The sequence below is a fragment of the Arvicola amphibius genome, chromosome 18, assembly GCF_903992535.2.
Source record: "Arvicola amphibius chromosome 18, mArvAmp1.2, whole genome shotgun sequence".
NCBI classification, from domain to species: Eukaryota; Metazoa; Chordata; class Mammalia; order Rodentia; family Cricetidae; genus Arvicola; species Arvicola amphibius.
The window spans coordinates 27717254-27736519 of NC_052064.1; the positions used below are offsets into that span (position 1 = coordinate 27717254).

The 19266-nt window shown below is 43.9% G+C and overlaps 1 protein-coding gene across 2 annotated transcripts in view; it reads left to right on the forward strand.

The window, feature by feature from the left end:
* The first annotated feature begins 896 nt into the window (after positions 1–896).
* Slc39a10 (solute carrier family 39 member 10) overlaps positions 897–19266 on the forward strand; it is a 44806-nt gene continuing 26436 nt past the window's right edge. Inside the window, exons 1-2 of one of the 2 annotated variants that reach the window (XM_038315290.2) lie at positions 897–1026; positions 16686–17698. In XM_038315290.2, coding sequence (XP_038171218.1) covers positions 16697–17698 — 1002 coding nt within the window. In that variant the 5' untranslated portion in view covers positions 897–1026; positions 16686–16696. Of the gene's footprint in view, positions 1027–12472; positions 14337–16685; positions 17699–19266 lie in introns of those variants that run through there. The other variant, XM_038315289.2, reaches the window with a different exon arrangement.

Sequence of the window (19266 nt, forward strand, 5' to 3'; positions counted from 1 at the left end):
AGCGGAGCAATGAATAATGAAGCCAAGGGTTTGCCGAGCCTCCTTTTAAGAAAATTGTGGGTTGTTTGTTAGTTGCTTAAGAGGGGAGGAGGCCACTGAGGATGGCGGTGTGAGCAAAGGGAAGCAAGCTCCAGCAGGATGTAGGCATGAGTCCACCGGAATTGCTGGCCGATCAGGGAGTTCTGTCTTTGGTTAAGGTGGTGGGGAGTCCCTGGATGGGTACCCAGAATTACGTGACATACTTTTAGACTCAACTTCTCCTTTCTGTTTCGGAAGACCGAGTGTAAGTGCGGCTTTAAATGGGGGTGCGGTGGGGGGAGTTATGCAAAACACTTTGCACATAGCACGAAAGTTCAGATTTGCCCTGAGACTGGAACGGTGGCTGGGGCAGAAGGGGAGGAGTTAATTTAATATAGATGTCTAACCCGCGTACAGATCAACATCCACTCGGAAATCTGGAGGCTGAGGCGTTCGCTCTCGGGGCTTCCAGATCTCATCTTTCAGCCCAAGGCCTCAGCAACCAACGTGCGTGCGAGGAGACCAAGGGCGCTCCACGCATGCGTTAGAAGCCGCCCCAACTCCCTCCCACCCCCCACCCCGCCCCCCCACCGCGTCCTTTCTCGGAACAAAACTAGCGCGGGGCTTCTGAGCTCCGCAATCTGCGTAGCTCGAATTTGGGCTCCCGCGGGTGCCGCGGCTTCCCCCCCCCCCTACGCCAGGAGCGTCCGCGAAGCGAATGGCTGGGCGCTGCGGGTGCGCCGCCGGCGTAGCGCTCAGGCGGCCCGGGTGCGGCTGCGCAGGGAGCCCGAGCGGGCCGGGTGCGCCGCTGGCGTAGCGCTCAGGCGGCCGGGGTGCGGCTGCGCAGGGCGCCGGAGCGGGCCGGGTGCGCCGTCGGCGTAGAGCCGCGGCCCGCGCGCTGGGCTCCGCGACGCAGCTAGCGCAGGCGGCTTTGGTGAATACACGACTGGGTGCAGCCGGGGTTTGGTACCGAGCGGAGAGGAGATGCACACGGCACTCGAGTGTGAGGTAACTATAAAACCCCGATTTGTTTACATTCCCTCCCCCAGAACCGGCCCCGTGCGCGGCCGAGCCTGCGAGTCCCGGGACGGCACGGGAGCCCGGGGAGGCCGGGGCTGGGGCCGCCACCGGGGGCCTCCGGGCCGGTGCGCGGGTGTCCGCGGCTGCTGCTGGCGGTGGCGGCGAGCCGGCGAGCGGCTCGCGGGGGCCGGCGCGTGGGGTCGCGGGGCGGCGGTGGGGATCCGCGCCCCTCGGCCGGCTGCGGGGCCGCGGCCGTTGCGGGGGCTGCGTGGGGCTCCCCGCGGCCGGCGTGCGGGGACCCCGGGACCCGAGGCAGGTCTCGGGCTCGGCCGCCGGGGGGTAACGGACGACATCCGCCGAGCTCCGGGCCAACCGAAAAGGCTCGGCGGGGCGCGCGAGAGCGGTGGCGCCCGTTCCCGGGTCCCCGTTCCGGGGCGTGGGGCGAGCGTGGCGCGGCCGCGGGCTTTGTTCCCGGGCCCCGGGATGCAGGGCGGCGTGGGCGCGGTAGGGAGCGGAGGGAAGCGGCCGGTCGGCCCGCCCGCCACGGGGTCCGCGCCTCGCTCCTCCCTCGGGGGGTCTTCGGAAGTCCCCAGGCAGGCGAGGCCGCGGGTGGCGTGACGTGGAAGGGCTTCCTGTGGCTCCCGAGAAGCCGCGTTCACGTGGGAGCCCGTCCACATGGGCCGAGTTGCAGGAGCTGGGCACGTGGAAGCCATCTCGCCGCAGGACGCCCCGCCACCGGTTGGGAAGGGTCCTTCCCTCTCCTCCTCCCCCAACCCCACGAGTGTCTGCTCCCACAGTGACACAAAGCACGAGTTCAAAGACAACAGCCTTCTAGAAACTTTCATTTATGTCTGTATTGTTAAGTGCGGTCACTGGCGGGTGACAGGTTTCTTTCATGTTTTCTTTTGGATGTATCTAGTGATAATTAAAAAAAGTGATACAAGGCCTTGAGGCTGAGAATTGTAACAGTACGATCGGGAAGCCGAAACAAAGCAAGACTACCGTGTCCAGTGTCAGATTAGGACCCCCTGTTCCCCACGTACCATACCCTGTGAGTCATATCTTCGGGACAGTGGGAGTCCGTCCCACACACCCCACTTCCGGTGTGCGTGGAATGTTACATTGGGAAGAAAGACACATCGGTGTTGAGTGCTGCGAAGAAAATTGAATTTTTCTTCACATTTGTGTGTTTTCCAGACTAAAGGGTTTAGGTGATGACTGTAGATAGTAAGGATACAGTGAGTTGTTAGTTACATTGAAACAGTTACGGGGAAACTACGTGTTTGTGGTGAAGTAAGCCCTAAGTTCATAAAACCTCAAATAACCAACCGTTCTGCCCTGCCTACTGACTAACTTCAAGCTAGCAAGCACTAAATAGTCTTTACAGGATTTGTTTCAGGCTCTTTGTATCCCTGTCATCTTGGCCTGTATTCAAAAACTGCTTCCCCACCGGAAAGTAAGTTAATCTCTCCCCCCCCCCCCCCAATTGACAGAACCGAATTCTACCAACTAATGAGGGCGAGAATAACCTGGATGCTGCTTAAAATAGGTGGGAAGGTGTTTCCTTACGCGACACCTGAAGGCACACCCAGAACTGTAAACCCAGCGAATTTGGGAGACCGAGGAAGGGAGCTGTCAAGTTCCAGTTCTGGAATATGTCTCAAAAAAAAATTTTTTTTTAAACCTAGCTCAGTGACTCAGAGACATGCCTAGGGCTTCCACGAACCTTGGCTCAGTCCTCAGTACTACAAATAACACACACATGTGTGTGGCCGGGTGCGTGCTTACGGTCATGAGCTGTGCAGGTGAATGCCCTTCACCTGAAATGTAATTCTAGAAATATTTCCAAGTTTTGTGTCCGGATTTGGGGATATTTGCACATACTAAATAATGTAATTCTTAAATCCAAGTCTAAACACGAATTGCATTTTTGTTTTTTGTAGGCCAAGTGCACAGACACTGAAGGTAATTTTACAATATTTTTTTCTGCATGTGGAGTTTGAGGCCTATGCAAACGTGAGGTGTGGATGCTAACCCAGCTACTGCGTGTTAGTTCCCACAGCACTGTGGATTTGGTAGCGTCTCAGGTTTTATACTGAAGTGCTCCCTGTCTTAGGTCTTCCTGTTACCGTTTATAGTTCACTGATAAACTTGTAATCTACTACCGTCTTTCCACGGTTTTGTTCAGACTTTCTGTTTTGATCCGTAGTTTACCCAGGTGCCCTGTGTACCTGGAACTCCTTCCTTAGTCCTGGGAGTCACCGCGGCTTAGTCCTGGGAGTCACTGCGGCTCTCTCCAGATTTTTAATCCCTGGTGTGAAGGACTTTGAGGAGGCCTGATGTTTAGCATGCAGGCAGTGCTCCAGGAAGCCCAAGTGATGTACAAAAAGATTCGGTATGTGCAGCAAGGGAAATCATTCAGCAGTTGAGCTGATCCTGAGTTTGTTCACATCGTATTTTCCTCGCCCCTTCTGAACTCTGGGTATTGAGCAGTACTGGGATAAATTTAGGAATTTGGAGTGAGGTTAAATATTTAAACCTGGATTTACTGTTAGCTAATTTGGTTACCTTTACACGTTGCTTTAGACTGTTAACTTAAACTATCATAAAAACCCACCACAAGGGTTTAATATGGCATTAATGATGGCCCGAAGAGCTCTTCCTCTAATCTTTTCTGCATCCAGACTTTAATTATTGAACTTATTTTCTCTCTTTTTTTCCTGCTAATTGATTAACCCCAGGATGATAAACTTAATGATTTCTATTTAGGTCTTTGAGAGGGCACATCTCTCACACCCGTAACTCATAGCTAGTAACTGATAACTGTAGATTTGTTTTGCCTTTTAAATTTTTTTTTTTTATTCTGTAGTTACATGTGTATGGACTAGTTTTAATTTAAAATTGTTTTTACGGAGTCAGATTCCTGAAGGGAAGCATATACCCCACAGCTTTCTGTTAGAAAGTGCCGGTGTGCCATGACTCACCCAATGACAGGACATAGATAGCTTTTCTGTCAGGACTAAACCTAGCTTTAATTTAAGATCCCCTGGATAAGCATGCTCACAGTGCAGTGCCTGCTCAGGAGTGGAAGTGCGGCAGAGTTTTTTATCAATGGGACACTGTAACTATTGCATTGAAAAGCAATATTCACAAATTGAAAATGGAAATCAAAACAGCTTTTTAATCACAGTGACTTAATTGTAAGCCGTCTTCCATTAGAGTGTAATTCATGTTAAAAATATACAGAAGGCTGGGGGCCTTGTAGGCAGCTTAGTCGATGACTGAGCTGCCATGGTCAATGCCTAGGTTCTCTCTGTAGCCCTAGTCAGTCTGTCTTTGAGTTAGTTGCCTGGTCTAATCCTCAGCAGTTTGCTGCCCCCTGGTGTTTGATTTACCTTGACGTTTCTTGGCACCTGTCCTGTGGACTAAGATTAGAACCTGCCTTCCTGTACTTGTACCTATGGATTTCCTCTAGCTGATTGCTGCTGCCAATATAAATGTGTATCTACTTTTCCCCCCAAACTGATTGTGTTCCCATACATTTAGTCCTCGTTTCCAAATATGGAAAAATTTGGATAGATGCAAAATCAAGTTACGTTTCAAAAGAATATATAGGCTTCTCTTTTTAAATTGCAAAAGCAATTTGTTAAAATTAGAGCGGTGTTTGAAGTTAGCTTTGTATATGAGTAATGTCAATATTATTTATTTAATCTGGGCTTTTTGTCTTGAAAAGGGTGTTAAGCTTTCTGGCTTAATTTTTCCCATCTAACTTTATGTTGAACTGATAATAAAGTTTGAAAATGTCCTATTCACATGGTGACCTTGTTTTAAAAATTAAGTAATTTTTGAATAAAAGAAACTATTTATTTATTATGTATATTACATTCTGCCTCCATGTCTGCCCGCACACCAGAGGAGGGCACCAGATCTCATTACAGATGGTTGTGAGCCACCATGTGGTTGCTGGGAATTGAACTCAGGAACTCTGGAAGAGCAGCCAGTTCCCTTACCCACTGAGCCATCTCTCCAGCCCAACTCTCTAGTTTCTTATCTTTACCAGCAGACTTGTCAGTCTTTTATGGTTTTAGATTATGCTAATAACTAGTTTTCCGAGACATTTGTTTACACTCTTTAAGATCTGTGGGTGGGCCACAGTCATGTTTAGATTTTTTTTGAAATAAGAAAGCATTTTATTTCTTAATAAAACCTTACTGGGACAACTAAAAGCGTTCAGTAGGTATGGGGTGACACATGACGGAAGTGAAACCGTTGACCTAACAGCGGAGTGACTGAAATTATTCCCAGACTCTGTACGTCACCCGTATTATTTAGAAATGTTAGGAAACAACCATTTGGTGTTGTATCACAAAATAGTATTGAGTTTATTTTCCTAATTCTTTTGAATAGAACATCCTGGGGATTACAGCCACCCAGACACAGGGACTGGAAACTTAGTGAGCTTTGGAAAGTTAAAAGATGTCCTAACAGGATGCTAGCAGCTGTAAGGATAATATCTTATTTGAGTGGGTGTTTATTTTTGTTATTGGGGGGAGTAACTATAAGTTAATAGTAGAAGACTTTATAATTACCCATTTTAATAATTATGCTTTATAGTCCTTTGAAAGATGCTGCTTTGCTACTAGAAGAAAGGGAAATGTCAGCTACAACTCGTCCTTGAGTTAACATTTCAACAGGAAATAATTTTGTCCTTATTCTACATTTGAATTTTCAGTTGACTCTGAAAAGGCTTAGGCGTTCCAAGAACTCCTAAGAGTTGTGAGAGAGGCCAGTTCCTTCCGTGTTCATCTAAGACTGGTGATCAGCTCAGGATTCAGACTGATGGAAGAGTTAGAAACTCTCAGCGGCGGTGTACTGCTAAAGATCTATTTCCTACCGTGCTGCTGATGTCAAAGGAGACATTGCAGATGGCTTTTTACAGATCTAAAATGTTTGTGAACTCACTGTTACATATTTTGTGAACTTCTGAATTTTCAAACCATTTCTCCTGAATTAGTTTCTAATTCAGTTTCTAGGGTGTTTGTTTTTATGTGAACTAAACCGGGGCCATAATGGGACGAATTCGTAAACTTGCTTTCATGTGGCTTCTTGGTTTGCGTCTCTGTCACCCGTGACTGTCTTCGTGCTGGTGTCGTCACTGAGGAAGCTGTGCTGGAGGCAGCAGGCCCACAGACTCAGGCTTCATTCTGACCAGTTCACGTCTGCCAACCCTTGGGTATATTCTTACCGTTATTCTACATGTCGCTTTTAAGTGTTTCTTGGTAGAATACTTTATTAATAAAATGTTCATTCAGATGACAATGGAATTTTCTAGGTGGTCCATGCTGGCCTTAAACTCTTGTTCCAACATCCCAAATGCTGGGATTTACAGGGCTGTACCACCAGTGAGCACTGCTGAAGGTTTCTCTTAAAAAGGAAATCAGTATAAGAGAGCCTAGCATTTTAGGGGTCCTGCTGTCTTTAGCTATACCTGTAGGATTATATATTATATATTGTATTATATATAATAATGGTGAGTAGGGGAGAAGCTACTTACATTTAAGAATCATGCAAGAAATTCCAAAATCTTCCTAGGCATGGTTGCATATCTATGGAGACATCAGTAATGACTTTGAAAATATGCTGCAACGAAGCTGAAAGTGTGACATAGTTCTAGAAAAAGTACCCCATGTTGATGGAACTACCAATAAATCGGGAATATTTAAAAAAAAATAAAGCAGGCACGTGGGCTAATTCCAGAGGTAATGGTGCTGTTACTGAGAGTGGGGTAATCACACTGTTGGTGGTACTAACAGAGCTGAGTCTTGAATTTTTGTGTTAAATAATTTGAGTGCAAGACTAAACAGTGTTCAAATTTTGCAATTATTTCTCATCTTGGAGTTAATTACAGGCAAGTATCCAGAAATAATGCATAAATTAGAAATAAGATGTACATTGCAGTTAGAACTACATAAAGACTTGTGAAGTTCTCAGCTGGTGTGATTTCTCTTCTACGTGCACTAGACATTTGTTGGCTCATTAGCTAAATGTTTTCCAGTTTCATTGACTTTGAGGGTTTTCTTAAATTCACATGGTTTTATGAAGTATTTAAGGGTAGAGGCAGCCTCCTATGTCCTCTCATATTCTTCTACCCAGCATCAGGCAGCCCTTTAGTGCCCATCTCCGGGTCACATGTTCGCAGCCCGGCTCCAGCCTGGCATTGCCTGTTGTAAGTCAGGGTGACTTCGTGTTCTTCCCACTCTGCATGCCTTCCGTTTCCTGTCCTGGTTCCTTCAGTCAGTTTGTCGTTTTGGTTTGGAAGATTATTTAGTGTTATGTTTTTATGTTGCAATTGACCCATTATGGGAAACAATTACTTTGTCTTTTCTGCAGTATTTTCTTTCCTAACCTTACTATTTTCTCAGACATCTTCCTTGTTACTTCTCTTCTCCTATATATTAAAATCTGCATCAGCTCTGTGTTTTGGAATGTGTTGCAAGAGGAAAATTAATTTCTTAAGTCTTTGTGCAGAAATGATTAAGCCTGGTAATAAACATGTTATTAGTTTGGTTATTGACAGATTAGTTTGGCATTTGGATGATGTTTTTGTAAAAGATTGCTAAATGTTGGAATTACGTCATCTGACTTGGTCCAACAATTACAGGACCAAAATAACTCAAAATAACTGTAACAGTGGTAAAAAATGAATGGGCCAGAGACCTTTCCTGCTAGAGAAGTAGCCTCGGTGTGGCTGTCAGCTTTAGAGTCTGTCAGTGTCAGACAGCCTTGTCCTGGACTCTGTGGTCGCCCCCACCCCCCCCACCCCCCCGACCTCAGAAGGACCATTTTGACTGGCAGTTCTTATGAATGGCAAGATGGTGTAACATCAGGGAAATACAACAGTGACACCATGGTGAACAGAAAAAATAAGGAGGGAGAGGAAATATGGGTGTCATGGTGAAGACCCAGGCAGTGGTGGTTCTGGGATCGAAGACATCTCCCTCCTGATGAGTTTTTACCTAAGCATAACTGTGTGCACTTGGAAGGGAGTTGAAGCCTTTACTGAAGAGTAAATAAAATGATACATTTAAGTAGCTTTGAAAGCGGTTCAGTAATAAATGACAGAAAGGCGTCTCAACCAGTGAGATTTTGCTCATCTCATGTATTCTTTGTAGCACGAATAGGAAAGACAGCAAGCATTGTTATCTTCCTACGGTATGCCTCAGGGCCCTGTAACAAAGGCTCAGAGTGCAGAAATGAAGGTAGTTGTACAGACATTTAATGAGAACGGAAATGTCTATGTCAATGTTCAGAATATAAGAAATGTTGGCTTGATGTGCTGTTTATCGGAGTATTAGTTAGGGGTGTTGCTTAATGAGTGCCTCAAATCAAGACATAGATGCTTATAGTCTATTTTTAAGGTATAGAGGCAAACACCGCATTATACTCAAGTTCAGTAAACACTTCTGTGTTGTCATGAGAGAATCTCAGTGGGGAGATAAAGAGATCACCTCAACTGTGCTTACTTATTTTTCCATTTAGTTACTGAAAGTTTTATTGACATTCTACATTGTGAGCATGGCTTCAGGGGGTTAGATAGCTGGTCATGTGGAGTTGAAGAAACAAACCATCCTGCTGCAGCAGGATTCTGTTTGTTGCTGAGAACTCAGTACTGCAGTGCTGTATCCTCGGAGTGATTCTGTAATGTCAGGAAGCTGGTGTGTTGGGATTAGTCCTTCCTACTCCTGCTGAAGTTGAGTGGACCTGATACGCCTTGGCTGTGCTAGTTGGTCCTGCTTGTGCCCTTGAAATGTTTTGATAACATTTTGTTAGAGATTACAAAGGGTCTTTTCTCCCTAGTTTTGTACTTTGTATAATTTTAAGTCAAGCAATAATATCACATGTAATAATAGTAGTGTCTTAATTGCTTCCCAGAGCAGTTTAGGATGCATTCTGTTAGTTCCCTAAGTAGATGAGCATAGATGTTAATCTACTTTGCTTTATTGAGGACAGATAGTGGCAGTGCTGGGAGATATATATATATATATATATATATATATATATATATATATATATATATATATATATATAATAGTTTTTCTGAGTTCTTGTCTGCAGTGCCCTCCACAAGCTCTGTGAATGCATCAGAAATGGGATGACCTCCAGGGAGCACTACTGTTCATAACTCGCACGCACTTAAGTAGCATTTACATAATGCAAGGTAGGAAGATAAAAATGGAAGCCTTTCACCACTTAAAAATGTTGTATGACTTTTTATTTTGTTCTTAGTTAACTGTGAAACAAGCAGAGATCAGTGGCCTCACGTTCTAAGTGATAAGATTTTAAATATTATTTACCTAAGGACTCATATAGCTAATAAGGCTGTCTAGTCTAACAAATCTTTCAAAAAGTTATTTTTAAAATATAAATTTATATTTATATTTAAATATAACTATTATATGTGCATGTACGTGTATATATGTGTGTGTATGAATGAGCTGTACACAGTACATGTGTAGAAGTCATAGGACAGCTTTGCAGAGTTGATTCTTGCCAGAGACTCCAACTAAGGCTCTTGGGTTTTGTAGCAGCGCCCTCCTCTGCCCTCTTCCGACAGACTGGACACCCTGCCTGATGTTCCTTCCACACATTCAGGCTCACTCACCTTTCCTGTGGATGTCATTTTTTATTGACTATCTGGGCTTTCATGAAGAAGTGCTGTGATGAAACCTTAAAAAAAAAGTTGGTTTTCAGATTTGCACACTATAGATACATTGTTGCAAGGGATGTTTACGTGTGTGTTCTAAGCAGGTGGTATACTTCCATAACCCCAGTTGAGCAGTTGAGTGGTTTTTCTTTGAATTTCTACCTCCCTGCCTTTTGCCTTTCAAAATAACAACCGAGAACATCAAAAGGGCTAGCATAAAGGACTTGTAATGCTTTCCTGATCGTGTTTATTACATGTGTGTCTGAGAGGCAACCGAGGAGAGGCAAAATTCTTTTTTCCCCCTTTTTAATGTTTGAAATGAACCAGTTAGATGCCATATGGAGTTTCTGCTGGCCTGATTGCCCTTTCTTGAAACTCAGTGTTGGAGATAAATTATTTACTACTGGTGGTTTTTTCTATGGCAGTCGCGTTAGTAACTAATTGAATGACTTTGTTTTTGGTTTATATTGTCTTATTGACTAGCTATCATTAGGAAACAGTTTTATTCCACTTGTGGTGTGCTGGATGGGCCACTTGGCTATGAGATGCGAGTCTGTGGAAACAAGAGCCCTGGCTGCCAGGGTGGTCAGTTCCACAGTCTTGGTGTCGTATCCAACTGTGGGTGTGCCTGCCTTCAGTGTTAAATATTCCTTGGGGGGGTCTCTTTAATCGTCTACATTTATGTCTACTTGTATAGGTAAACTATCTATCAGAAGGTTTGTAATAATAACAGTTAGTGTATAAGGTGTACTATTACTTTACTTGAAAAACCAAAAATCTGTAACTTGACATTATATAGTAAAAAAATTCAATTTAATTAAAGAATTTTCTAAGCCTTATGGAAGAATGTCCTGTCAAAGATCTCAAACTCTTTTTATGTAAATTGACACAAATGGTCGTTATTGTGTATAACCTTGTGTTTTGGTTCACGCATGGCATTGTACACTGGATAAGCCAGGCCAGTTTACTGACGTTTGCTGAGGTGAGTGTGCCTCCCAGGAAGAGCACTGCAAAGGGGAAGCACTCCATTGTGCCCTGGCAGGGCTGCCCAGTCTTCCTGTGCCTGCCAGTGTGGCGTGTGTGCTGCTGCCTCCTGCTTGGTGTTGTGTAAGGACCCGGGTGGCTCCTCTTACAGACACCTGTGTGCTCTGCAGGGGAACCATAGTGACAGTCAAGTGGTTATTACAAGTAATCAGCATCAGTCTCTTGGTTTTGGTAGTGGCCTGTGGTTATGTAAGACCACTGGGAAAAGTTGACGGGAAGGTGATGTGGAGTTGGAGCTATTTCTACAACTGCTGAATTTTAAACTATTTCAGGATAAAAAAAAATTTAAAAAACATTCATCTGTGCTGTTTCCAGTTTTGTTTTTCTGGTTCAAAGTGGAAGCCTGTATTTTTGTACGTGCATTAAAAAGTAAGCATCAGTTGAATGGCAGTGCACTTGCAGGTGAGCACCCGCATCTGGGTATAAAACTCAGCTGTTTTATGCACAGTGAAAGTGCTCACGGGCCAGCACCCAGGTGGAGAGAGAACTTAGTAACGAGCCCACTTGTATCATGATGCAGCCCAGGTTGACCTCAGCTATACCGCACAGTTCAGATGTTAAAACTAAGTATAGGAGAACATTAGTGAACTTCTTTTTCTTTTTCTTTTTCTTTTCATCTCATCCAAAGCAAAATGTTGGGTTTAGAAATATTGTGGTTGCGCAATGATGAAATTGCCTTACTGTAACTCAACCTTCGCAGTTATGCAGTGATACTAACCTTTCGACTGTGGCGCTGTATGACGGATCAACAGGGAACCTGAGCCCATGTTCACGGTGACTCCCCTAGTTTGTTTATTGTCAGAGCTCATCCTGCCGTTTGTTGTGCAGTCGGATCCATACTGGCGTCTGCAGAGCACAGAAGTCTTGCCAAGCCAAGACTATCCTCAGTTATAAAATCAGTACTCTGAACACATGGAGCCTGAAGAACTCTAAAGCAGAGACATGGTGGGAATATTTTGTTTAAGGCACAGCCAAGTCCTCTGAGGCCAGTGTTTAGGTTGGAGTCATATATGGGCTTGTCTGACGTTTTCTACCCCCCTCTCCCACCCACGGCAGCCTGTGGCAGTTACAGGATTCTCAACTTCCACGGAACACCCAGGAGGTTCCGCAGATGAAAGGTGTGCCTGGTTCCCAGCTCCACGCTAACTCGGGCTGGGCTGCTTGACTAGGGCAGTATCTCCCTCCCCGGCGCTGAGGGTGAACTCCTGAACCCCTTTCCTTTTTTTCTCCTTCCACTGTCTGAGTTCGCGTCCATCCATGGCAGGTTGACACGTTTCTGAGTAACCAGAGCAGAGAGACCCTGAACCCCGGCACAGTTAGACTGTTCCTGTGACAGCTAGAACTCGCTGACCTGAGCTACGGCCTTTGAGAAGGGGTCTCTGCAAAGCGTCCTAGCCGGCTCAGATGGATTCCTCAAACACATCTGCTAGAGTGGTAGTACCAAGGTGGCCAGAGGTTACTCCTGGGTCACTTCCGCTCCTATGGACCCATCATTCTCCCCTGAATGTAGTAATTGAGAGACTGGGGAGTAGAATCCCTGCAACACATTGAGTCCTTTACACAAATGTATAGTGATCCATAGCGACATAAATTTTATGTATATGATTTCTAGGTTTTCTCTTTCATGGTGTCATTCTATAGATACTTTCTAATCTACATTTACTACCGCTGGTCCCCATTTACTGAGCAGTGAGATGAGGCACAGTGGACAAGCCGTGTGACAGTTGTGTATCAGATGGGCGGATAACTCAGACGCCAGCTTACCCAGCACCTCAGAGAGGAGTGGTGAGACGCAGACGAGAGAGGGGCTCATTTTAACTAGTGTTCAAGTAGAATAATGTAATTTTATCTAGGCTGACAATTTATCTCTGCATTATTCTCTTATTTCGGTGCTTCTGAAATAAAGACAAAACCGTCACAGTTATTAGTAAAAAGAGTGTCTGCATTGGGCTTTACGGGTTACTGACTCTTTCTCATTTGACCATTAAAATGTCTAGGTGGGGAAGAAACTGTGGAATAAATAGAATTTTAAATTTTTTAATTGATTAATTGATTATTTTTGGCTAACAAGGAGGTCCCTCAGGCCAGGGAGCTTGTTGCTTTGATTAGCATGCCCCCTACCCAGCACGGCTCTTCTGCTCACCCCGTTGTACTTGAGAAGCCAGCATCCTCTGCCAGGACGTGCCCCGTCCTTTTCATGGGATATTTGGTTTCATTCTGAAAGGTATGTCATGTTTTTAACACACGATTGATTATTGCCTCGTAGATGTATGTAGTCAGATACCCAGAGTTGTTGACATCCGTTCCTGCGAGTTGCCAGTGAGCCCTTGTATGGCTTTCCTACAGTCTCACGGTCTGACCAAGCAACAGTGGTTTGTTGTCCTGCATCCCCGAGGCTAAACAAGTCTGAAACCAGGCGACCACAGACACAGATTCTGAAAACGTTAAGGGAGAAGAAGCCTTAATTACCAAATTTCCTTTTACCTCCCTTCTGGTGGTTCCCAGTTTCTTGGTGCTCTGTAGCTTCTAGCCACATCACTAAATTTAATATTTAAATTTAATATTTGGTGACTTTATCAGTGAGACTGGATAAGAAATTGAAGTGCTTGGGTTAAAAAAAATCGAATCTCAGTGTAGCTTTGCAGTAAGATGTATAGACTAATAATTCTTAGCTCATGTCACATATAATTCATCCTAACATTTTCAGATAATTATAACCTTTGGTTGACTACAGTATCTAATGAGGAGTGCTTGATAATTTATTGGTATAAATTGTTAGACCTCAAACTTTAGCTAGTTTCTATCGGACTCAGTAAGAAGCTGGATTGAAACCATAACCCAAGACTCAGATGTGGCAGGTCTGAGTAGGGTGTACTCCATGACTAGGGTACTCCTGCCTCCAGGATGATCCTGATGCCAGTCATGCTGCTCCCAGAGCCACCCCTCGCTAACCTCTGCGCAGGTATGTGGGGTCAGGAAAACAGCGACCACTGCATCCCACTACCCTGCATCAACAGGTGTTAACGATTTGCCAGGTTGCTTCCGGTCAGTTTCTCTCCTCTTTCTGAAAGGAAGCAAAGGCGATGGAGTAGTCGAAGCCAAGTGCTTCTCTCAGCTCCAGGTCTCCTCCCACCTGCTGCAGAGAACGGCAGGCACGTGCGGTCCTCCCTGCTCTCCCTACCGTGTTAGTCCTAAGAAGGAAAGGTGGTTTCGTTTTGTGGTTTTGTTGTTTTTTTCCCCTGTAAACAGCAGAGTCAATGCCTTTATGCTCCCGGTGGTCTTCTCCCAGGCCATGGCTTCCTTTTATGAACATAATGATTTCATTAAGTCTTTGAAGATTCCATACAGTGCGTTTTTATCATATTCACCCCTCCCCTAGTTCCTCTCAGATCCACCCACCCCACCTCCATACTTATGACTTGTTTCTTTGTTTTTTGTTTTCTTTTTTTCTTTTCCTTTTTCAGAGATACCTTTTGAACGGAAATCCTTAATTTTAATTGAAGTCTGTGACATCAGTTTTCCTTTTTCGGTGCCTTCTTGAAGTTCTTAGGTAACGTTTGTAGAGCTGCGCTTTCGAGTAATGGTGGTCAGTGGTCACGTACGCCTGTTGAGCACCTGAAATACGGCTAGTCCGAATTAAGTTATGCCCTATATCATGCCGATGTAAAATGCTTGCATCAGTTCCAATACATAGTATTAACAGGTTGTAAAATACCAGTTAACGAGTTTCAGATGTGAATTAGCTAAATGTATTATGAAATTAGTTTCATATGTTCAGAAGAGTTCAAAATGCCAAAGCCGGTTCACGTTCTGTTTCTGGAATCTCGAAGTGTGCTGTGTCTCACTCCAGTCACGATTGTCTCCTGTGCCCACTCCATCCAAGACCGCGGCCCTCGGCTGCTTGTAGAGGACCAGCGTTGTAAATGTGACTGATGCCCGAGAAGCCAAAATTCAAATTCACATTTAATTCATTTAGAGTTGAGTGCCCGCCTTCAGCTGGTGGCTCCTGCAGTGGCTGCCACTTTTGGACACTCCTCTTTTAGCATTTATTGTCTGGGTTTTGCCTTCCATTTTATCTGCACTTGACTGTGTGTGGTGTCAGATCGAGAGCACCAGGGTAGGGTGTTCGTTCTTCTTTGTGCAAATTGAGCCAACAGACAACAAGGAAACAGTATTCTTTATAAGACTATTTTTTCTTCTTTTGGCATATTCCTTTTTTTTTCATTTTTACATTTTTAATCTCTGTCTCTCTCTCACTCTCATGTGTGTGCATTGTGATTGTGTGTGTGTGTATCCAAATGCCATGACATGCCTCTAGAGGTTGGAGGATAAACTTGCAAAATGTGGATTCTGGGGATTTAACTCAGGCTATTGGGCGTGGCAGCAAGCTCCTTTATCCGCTGAGCCATCTAGTGGGCCTTCCTTTGGTCTGTTTTTGCACCAGATACCTACCACATTGTCTCTAAGAACTAATTGAATACGTGTTCCTGTCTGTTTTCTCCCTCAAGCTTGTCATAGCCACTCTTGATGCTGTCTGTTTTCACAGAAATATTACATACAGCTCATTGCTTTTCACAAAATAACTTCCAGGATTTTGACCGAGCTTGTATCAGATAAACACTTCATCCACTCATAAACGTAGGATAGCCATCTATTTACTTAAGCCTTCGATTTGTTCAGTAAAGTGTGAACTTTTTCTGTGTTTGAACCTTTCCTTAGACTTTGTTAAATTTATTCCTAGCTATTTGTTAGCTATTAATAAAGGTATTAGTTACTAGTTTCATGCTCTAGTTTTTGTAGTATATACAAATACATTTGACCTGGGGATGATGGTGCTCGCCTTTAATCTCAGCATTCACAGGAGGCAGAGGCAGGTGGATCTCTGAATTCAAGTCCGGCCTGATCTACAGAATGAGTTCCAGGACAACAAAGGTCACACAGAGAAACCCTGCCTTCAGAAACAAAAATAAAAATAAACAAAAATACATTTGATTTTAAGTTATTATTTTTATATCAAGCAACTGTAGAAAGTTACTTACTCTTGGATTTTTATTTTATCTAATTCTAAGCATTTGTATGTAATGAGAAATTTTTCCTGATTTTTTTAAAAAATAATTTTAATGATTTTTAAAAGATCTATTATGTGTGCATGTCTCTGTGGGGAGATTTATGTGTGTGTTCAGTTAACGCATGGCAGTTAACGCATGGCATTATATTTCCCTGGAGCTGAAATTACCTCAGATTGTAAACTGCCTGGTACCACAACTGGGGACTGGCTTGGGTCCTCTGCAAAAGCAATCTATCATCTGTCTGTCTGTCTGTCTGTCTATATAGATATGTATATATGTACAATTGTCTGTCACCTGTCTGTCTATATCTACATGTCTATATAGATAGATAAATATGTATATATGTATATCTATCATCTTTCTATCTATCTAGGATCTAACTGTTGAGCTATCTTTCTAGCCCCCATTTCAGTCATTTTCTTTATTGCTGCCCTAACCATGAGCCCTGTTTGCAGGAACAGAGGAGCTTTATTTTACCTTTGTTTTTTAGAGGATCAGACTGAAAGTAAGCCAATAATAAAACTATATATATAGACATACATACATACATATATATATATATATATATATATATATATATATAGAGAGAGAGAGAGAGAGAGAGTGTCTTTGGTGTTTTCAAAATAGTTAAAACTGTCCTGTCTCTTGAGAATTTGTATTAATTGAAAAGTGCTATTCACTAATACAATTAAATAAAAAGGGCTGTTTTTCAGAGGGAGTCTCGAAGCAAGGGATAAAATACTTGTTTAGTGCCTTGGCAAATGCGAAAGAACGTTACCGTCTTGACCATACCAGGTGTGAGCTAACACCCGTCTCTCCGGTCTCTCTAGGAAGAACAGAAATGAAGGTGCACATACACACAAAATTTTGCCTCATCTGTTTGCTGACATTTGTTTTCCATCATTGCAACCACTGCCATGACGACCATGACCATGGCCCCGAGGAGCTGCACAGACACCACCGTGGGATGACAGAGTCCGAGTCCAGCAAGTTTTCAGTGCAGGATGCTGAAAATGAAAAGAAGTACTATATTGACAAACTTTTTGACCGTTATGGTGAAAATGGAAGATTATCATTTTTCGGGCTGGAGAAACTTTTAACAAACTTGGGCCTTGGAGAGATCAAAGTCGTTGAGATTAATCACGAGGACCTGGGCCACGATCATGTGTCTCACTTAGACATTCTGGCGGTTCAGGAGGGAAAGCATTTTCATTCGCACAGCCACCAGCATTCCCACAACCATTTCAGCTCAGAGAACCGCACTGCGACCAGTGTGACGTCACAGAGAAACCACAGGTGCGACCCGGAGAAGGAGGCAGCTGAAGTCCCCGTGGAGTCTGAGGACAAACACCTGCGTGACCACGGTCACCGCCTGCGTCATCGGCACCGCTCACACCATCACCTGGAGCAGAACACGACTCAGCGTCTTCACAATGCTTCTGTCCCCCACAGTGAGCACGGCGAGCCGGGTCACGGACCTTCCACAGAGACCAATAGAACCCAAGAACAATCTGAAGTGAAGCCGCTGAAGGTCAGGAAAAAGGAAAAAGGGAAGAGGAAGAAAGAAAACTCTGAAGCTAACACACCAGGTTTCCTCCCCAACCATGACCACAGCGAGCAGTACGAGCACAATCGGGTTCACAAACCTGACCGTGCACACAGCCCGGGTCATCCGCATGTACACCTTCCAGAGCGTGACGGCCACGGACACCAAGATCTTGATCCTGACATTGACGGTGAACTTCGACATACGAGAAAGCGAGAAGCTCCGCATGTTAAAAAAAGTGCAATTTATTCCACTGCTAGCCACAAAGACCACAGGGAAGATGACCGCCAACATGAAGTAGGTATAAAGCGGGGCCGTGGTCGGCACTTGGCGGTTCCCGCGTAGTTGTGGGGCAGCTTAGGTCTGGATAAGGAGTAGTTACTTGTGGAATGTCAGGTAACAGTTCTAAGGATTAAGGAATCAAAATCGATGTTGGAAATTCTTAGTCACTGTTTTATTTATTCTCAAATTTGTATTCCTCAAGTCTAAATATTTAAATGTTGTTTGAAAATATATTCTTAGTTTCTTTTGCAATGTTGTTTTATGAATTCTGACTCTAGTTGACAGTTGTCACTATTAATACTGTGGCTGGTTTTTAAATATTTGAAAATTAAAACATATTTTCTCTTGATCAACCTGACCTTTTTGAAAGTAGCTAGAACAGTTTATCTTGCATAATTATTAATTTATTGAAGTCCATTAGCGGTTTCCAGTGTTTTATCTTCTGAGTTTTCTGTGCATGCATTGGGCCTCTTGCCTCATTTCTTTTTGATAAGGCCTACTTTGCTCTCAGTCGTTGCTGAGGCCTTCTCAGGCCTGGCTGGATGGAGCGAAGCGTGGTCGGAAGTGCCCTGCCTCCGGGATGCTCTTGTTCTCCTCCTCGGTCCTCATGCTGTGGAGGGCTTTGCACTTTTGTTTCCTCCTTGGCTTTTTAAAGAGTAGTCTTCGGTTACTTGTCTGCCAGTACCACTTTTCTTCTGATTTCTAGCAGTCTCATTCAAGTTTAGAAAAGCTTTCTGACTTTGTCTGTTTGTATGAGCGATAAGCAGCACCATCCGATGAGGGGAGGGCGGTGTGACTGCTTTTGAGAGTAACGTGCATCTGCGTAAGTTCATTGCCGCTCTTCCTGGCTAAATCAGCAGACACCTGTTGCCGGCAGTTACCAACAGTCATTTTAACAAGAAGATAGGTCAAAGTTTCAATGAGATTTTAAAGTGTACATTTGTTAGTATGGATAAGACCTCCGTGCCCTCCCCATGTGATATCATGCTATATTCTCATATTTACTCAGTGTGTCAGACTCAAGAGATCTTCATGCTGCTGTCCTGGCAGATCTGACGCCCTGACACCCCGGAATTTGTGGAAATGTTGTGAGCATTGAGTAGCGTAGTACCTCACAGTTATTAAGACCTGAGAGTAGGTTTTGCTTTTGTATGTCATAGTTATTTTGAGCTACTGAAAAGATGGAGGTACTTAGGCAATAAAGAAGTATGCAGCCAGACCAGGTAGATATAAGAAGAAAGAAAGGGTTCAGTTTCTTAATCTTAATATAAGACATTAATTTTTACTTTATACTTTATGATATATCCAAATTTGTATAACTGCCTTCTGCTTTGTTTTTGAAATATCAGTGGATGGATATATATATATATATATATATATATATATATATATATATATATATTTTGTACTGAGATTAAACCCAAGACCTTGCAATGAGGGGCGTCCCCAGTTACTACCTTTTTCATCTTCCTGCTTCCCTCAGTGCACATTGGCACACTGGACTGGAACGGGATTGTGTGTGTGTGTGCGTGTGTGTGTGTGTGTGTGTTCTAATGGATTGCTGTTACTATTTTGCTGTTGTG